This window comes from Macrosteles quadrilineatus, unplaced genomic scaffold (assembly GCF_028750875.1).
Source record: "Macrosteles quadrilineatus isolate MER2022 unplaced genomic scaffold, UCM_ALF_1.0 Scaffold_5__1_contigs__length_97177068, whole genome shotgun sequence".
Lineage (NCBI taxonomy): Eukaryota > Metazoa > Arthropoda > Insecta > Hemiptera > Cicadellidae > Macrosteles > Macrosteles quadrilineatus.
Genome location: NW_026542598.1, coordinates 47,741,548 through 47,747,547, shown reverse-complemented (window position 1 = coordinate 47,747,547; position 6,000 = coordinate 47,741,548). Strand labels below are relative to the sequence as shown.

Here is a 6,000-nt window from a genome sequence, read left to right as displayed (position 1 = left end):
CAAACTGGAAGACAATGCTTGACAAATCCCCAGCCCTGGTGGTCGTGTCCACAGTGGACCACCGACCACTGCCCATTATTGTCAGCTTCAATATGGCAAGCATGCGCAGACTTATGGACTGGTTTCCCCCTTTGGACTAACTGGTTTTGACTTATTACACTGATATGTCATTTTATGAGGAGTTTCCGTGCCAGCGTTGCAATAACTCATGGGACACGGCTGTGAATTCTAAGTGCAGTACTTGGAAATGAAACGTATTTTAAGAAATGCTCAAAATTGTTTTAGTAGGCTGTAAAACTTTTTTGCTATGGTTAATGGTTAATTAAAAGGTTAACGTTTTGGAAAGCTTTGAACATACCAGAGTGTATAGTCTTTCAGGTAAAATATAGTCTTAAATTTTCTTCATATTTCACAAACAAAAAATATAAATTTTTTTACAATACGTGACTGTCTACTTTTTAAGTTTTGAAAGAAAAACCTTTAGATGTTTTCCCTAACAAACACCAAGCAACATTAACTTCTTTATTTGGTCTCACTAGACTTGTTCATGGCCCTTTCAAGTACCAAATGTTTATATTGTGCAGTTTTCTACATGTATATTATTGTCACCTTTGGATACTGAATCATACCTGCACCAATACACACGAATTGTAAAATTTTTTCCATAATATTTTGACAATTATCACATGGGTAAAAGTGTCTTTTCAACCCTCGCCCAACTTCCGACCTCGGCTTCGCCTCGATCGTAAAACTTGAGATCGGGTCAAAAAGAGTCACTTTAGCCCCCTTGTGATGAAATATACTATTACATTCTAAAATCTGCTTCAGCTTTAACATGGAAATGGATTACTGTACTTTTTTCTCGGTAAATATACAGCCAATGAAATTATTTTACGCACGTATTTTAGGAATAAGAAATTGATATTACAAAATAATTAACCGTCTGTTGTAGTTTTGTAAGTACATTCGTTTGTCATCTGTTTACTCATTTTAGAATGATCAAAATGTTATAATTTTAATACTGATGTGCGTGTAATAAAATGTTAGTTTGTTTGAAATAATTCTACTATTTAATACCAATCAATAATTATAAAAATGTAATTTGTTTTCTTTTCCTCAGGTAAAACCATAATTCCAAGGAGAGGGGAAGGAAAGTATGAGATTCTTGTAAGTTTTTATAACAAATACTTTATTTAATCGTAAAGGCTCTATAGATCTACATTATACATAAATATACATGGAGTGTATTGTAGGTATATCTACATCAGTGCTCTGCCTAAGCGCCGCAAAATCTTTTATTCGACAGTTCCAATTAATGTTTAAACTCTATAAATGAATCACATAAATATTTAGGAACTCGAAACTACATAGATTTCTGGTTTGGTAAAAATTTTAAGCACGGAAAAACAACAACATTGAATATTAACATGTAAAACTGTAAATATTTAAATTTCGTTAAATGTAAAATGCCCACGAGAATTGAAAGTGTCAAATAAAAGAAACATATTTGCGGTCATTTTGGATAGATTTTAAAAGCGTAAAGTAACAATTTTCCTTGTAGTTCCATTATAAATAGAAAATAAATATTCCGCCCAACTGACTAGTTTCAATTAAAGTGAACTGGACAACTCAACACGCCCATCTGTACAAGCAAAACTTGCCTTAATCAACAATAACAATACATAGAATCAGGCATTGCCATAGAATACAATGTGTTGGGCGACTTATGTAAGAGGTTTAAAGCTAAACAACTCAACAGAGCCAACTGTTAAGGAAGGAGAGTATAAACGTTCTCCTAAGAAATAAAGTATTTTAAAAGAAAGATTCAGAAGTGAAAATAGATTTGTCCCAAATACTGTAAGTTGATAGCTCACATTTACGTATATTGCAGAATATCGTTGAGGTAGGTTGTGATAACACGAGACAAAGTAATGCGAAGTACAGATAATGACACATGAATGGAGAAAACAAATAAATCGCTCTAAAAACCGCAAAATCCATGTAGACAAAACCTCAACAATGAAACTCACTAAACCGAATATATATCACATTTACATCAATATATTGCAACTCTGTACATATGGTTACACGGCTTACATCGTTTTACTAGCATTTAAAACGGTATCACAAAGAAGAGTTTAAATAACAAATAAATCACATCGATATTTATAAATAAGTTATTGTCCATCACGTACGACTCGTACTAGATTTACTTATCGCATCGTTACACGTCGATTGTATATCGGTGAATACGAATACACTGTTTGACACCACAGTTCGATATAAGTATCCGATAGTTCACACCGCGACCACAGCGTCTTTACTTCATCTGAGAGGTGAGTTGGTGCGGGGTCAAGCTCTCTCGGTCTTGTTGTCCGACACCGAAGACCCTGACGACGACGCTGAAGACGCCCCCGTCGTGACGGCGAGGCCGAAGGGCGTCGTGGCGTTACCGGCCCCCGAGGAGGCGGCGGCAGCTGCGGCGACCACGGCGGCCACAGACGACAAGTTCCCCGTGGACCCTGCGGCGAACTGGCGGGAGTAGCTCTCCAGTAGCGCGGGGTCCGACGGCGCCGGCAGGTGAGGGTAGAAACTCCTGTAGAAGTCGTGCGGGTAACTCGGGTGATGAAGAGGGTGGACGCCTCTAGCCAGCGGCGACACCAACCTCCCCCGGTCCGGCTCTTTGCTGGCCATGTCCGCTAGACTCCAGATCTTGGACTTGGCGGGCTGGGAGGACCCTGGCGCTGTAGGGAGGGGTGACGGGTGGTACGCTGGGTGCAGGAAGTGCTGGAGACATTCTGGAGAGCCTGGCCTAGAGCCGCTGTACTCGCTACTGGGAGGTCTGTCCAGGAGTTGGTGGCTGCGGTCTCTGTCGCCGTCCTCACTCTCGCCTGTGCCGGAGTCCTTGGAGTCTGTGGACAACAAATACTGTTAGCAAACTGAGGAAAATAATAAAAATACAGATATTATGTGACCAATCGAGATGAGGATGAAACTGGACTCATTTGAAGGAAGTTAAGAGCCGTGAAGGAATTAAGAATAAAGTAAGATGGATTGTGTAGCTTTGTTACGAACTGTTATCAGCTTATTATTTTGGCATTTTCTAGATTTCCAACGATCAAGGACCATTGAGTACAGTTCCAAACTATAAAAATCATCCAATAAAAAACTTCTAGAGCTTAGTACTTTTGCCTATTGATAGAAGTAGACGCCTCATTTCCGAGTTGATGCTGCTACACGGATTTGAAATATAAATGAACGTAGAATTGAGCATCAATAAAGTACGGTTATGGCAATTATTAATCCTTCCGACAACGAAAACTTATTAACCAAACAAAAGTGAAAAGTGTGTGTTTTTTAGTGTAAAATAAAAATCATCTAAACAGGCATATTTCAGGTTTCAGTTATTTTTGGATTCAGAATAAAAAATAAACGTTTTTGGAATAATTCTACGTACTATAACATGCAGTATATCAAATGAGAGGTTTCAAAGCGTTACTAGACTGTTTTATCTCCTGCAAAATGTGTTACACGCTGGTATTTGTATAACTATTAGGGAAACTTTGGGGTAGAATACAAAGAAGCCACGCAGAACGTCACCCATGATGGAGTAGAAGACCGATTGTCTATTTACACGGGACCTTTGCAGCATTATACTGTATTTACATAGCGCGACCACACCGCGGCAAAGATGATAGGGACCATAATCCGTAATGGGCGCGGAGACCATAATAGGTGATTTATACTCAGAATTGTGTCTATTCATCCATATCCGTGGAACCGATCAAACATGTGGCGCTAATGTTGTTTGTGGCTTTATCCATTTGATTTATTTGATCAGCTGGATATTAAGTTGACAGTGGCAATTGTTTAGATCATTGTTGATAATCCGCTAAGATTTGTTTATGGGACCGCCAGAGGGTTTAGTGTATTTACTTGTAAATGGACATAATTAGTATTATAATTGTGTTTATTGAATTTTAACGTGGTAAGCCATGATTAGTGGAAAATTTTAGATTTTCGTATCAAATGTCAGCTACGGAGAATATATTTTGCTAATAATTATGATGGGGGTGTTATTAGTTTTTATATAAGGAAAATATTTTTTTAATTTATTTCTCAATAGATCTGAAAAGTTTCTTGAATACTTTTTAATTTAGCTCAGTGCATTTTTCAATATTAGATAGACCTACAGTCTTACAATTATTATTTTTTGTGATATATTTATCACGAGAACTGTTGTAACATGTTTAATTTGTTTGATGACTTTTTAAAGGCCTAAAATACTACTAGGTCTACAGTATCTCAACATTGGTTCTAAATTCCCAGGCCTCTCGCGGTCGCTTCTTGCTTCTGAGATTCCTCATTTACATTTAGAAATCAAATATAATCAACTCACAGGATTAGAACCCCAACTACAGTAACAAAAACGTCCCCACAAATGCTAAACCTAAATACAATATCGATCGATCCGCCTTTTCCATTACGAACACTGGAATAAATCCTTTGGAACCGGCAAAACAAAAGTCAACAAACTCCGGAGAAAGAAAACTCGGATGTTATGCAAATATTGGGCCATCGAGTGTCAAATGCAAATCTATTTTAAGCCGTTGTTTATTTGTGTCGGCGAAAGAGCGAGGCGTTACCTTGTGTTGTTGTTGCTGAGAGCGATCGTCGCTCGCCGATGGAACGATAATATTGGTCACGTGACTGGTCATGTGACCTGTGACGTCATTGGACATGAGATGGCACTAAGGGTGTCATTGGTCCTTTAGGTTGGGTGTGAGAAGCCCACACACCATAGAATCCATTCTCGTCCACAGGCGTGAGAAACTTCCTAAATACTTTCATTTACAGGCTTCAAGATCAAATTATATTTCTAAGACGCCGATATTGCTGCGTATTTTAAAGCGAAGTTCATCATAAAGTTTTGATACTGAATAAGATCAGTCGTGTTAGCCAGAGTTGTTTAATAGAACCCTAATGATATAAGACAGCTGAGTCCAGTTTCGAACCATCGAAATATTGTGATTTTCTCAATATCGAACTGGTGACATTTTGATTACCAGGTGTCACCACTTATAAAGTACATTCAGCTACCCTTATATCGGTTTGAGAATATTCAGAATTTACAAAATACGATAAATAAAGGCCACAAAACCATTTTAAAGGCGGCCTTGTGATAACAAGATAGATGTTATAACTTAACCTTTATTGTATCTATTGTGATTCATAAAAATATCATGAAAATGTTACGAAATATGAACAACGTTTTACCTTCGTGGAAGTACTGCAAGAAATTCGAGTTTCCAATTACAATGATGTATACTATAGTTGTTTCTAATACAGGTGTTGTAAAATTCTGAGGTTTTTGAATCTACTGTGAAGTATTTTGAGGTAAAGGTTGATTTGTGATTTATATGACGTGGTCTTTATATCAGAGTTTTAATACATTATGTTAAGTACTTGTTTAATGAAATAAAATACTTATTACTTCGGTTTTATACAATTATTGTGAAAAGAAAGCCACGATCTTTTAGCGCAGATAAACATTCCTGCGGTGCACTGGACATGTTGCAAACATTTCTTTGGAACATTTCTAGAAAAATCGTCTCAACAAAAGTTTGTCTACAGTTTAATGAAAAACATTATAATTAGAGTGATTCTAGTTTTTTTTTCACACATACATTTTAATTGTAGTAAATTTAAACATTTAACTTAGTGCAAACTATTCAAAATTAAATTAACAGCTTGAAATTATACGATTACACCAATGATTATTGAAAAAGATACCTAATGAAAATTGCTATATTCTTGTCAAAACAACACATCTAACTAAAATATAAATTTTAAAATAAGTTGAAGTTTAATAAATTAAAGATACTTTTATTGAATAATAATACAAAAATGTTCATCAAATAAACAACAAACCAGTCAAAATCGCGGTACTCTTGTCAATACGACGGATTTAAATGAAATCGTTGAATGCTCGCAAATGGA

General features: G+C 36.6%; 1 protein-coding gene across 1 annotated transcript in view; it reads right to left on the bottom strand.

Annotated features, from left to right (window-relative positions):
* Nucleotides 1-1,209: 1,209 nt before the first annotated feature.
* The window catches only part of LOC128995915 (homeobox protein caupolican-like), a 61,330-nt gene continuing 56,539 nt past the window's right edge, over nucleotides 1,210-6,000 (bottom strand). Inside the window, exon 5 of the mRNA XM_054420963.1 lies at nucleotides 1,210-2,912. Coding sequence (XP_054276938.1) covers nucleotides 2,353-2,912 — 560 coding nt within the window. The 3' untranslated portion in view covers nucleotides 1,210-2,352. The remainder of the gene's footprint in view (nucleotides 2,913-6,000) is intronic.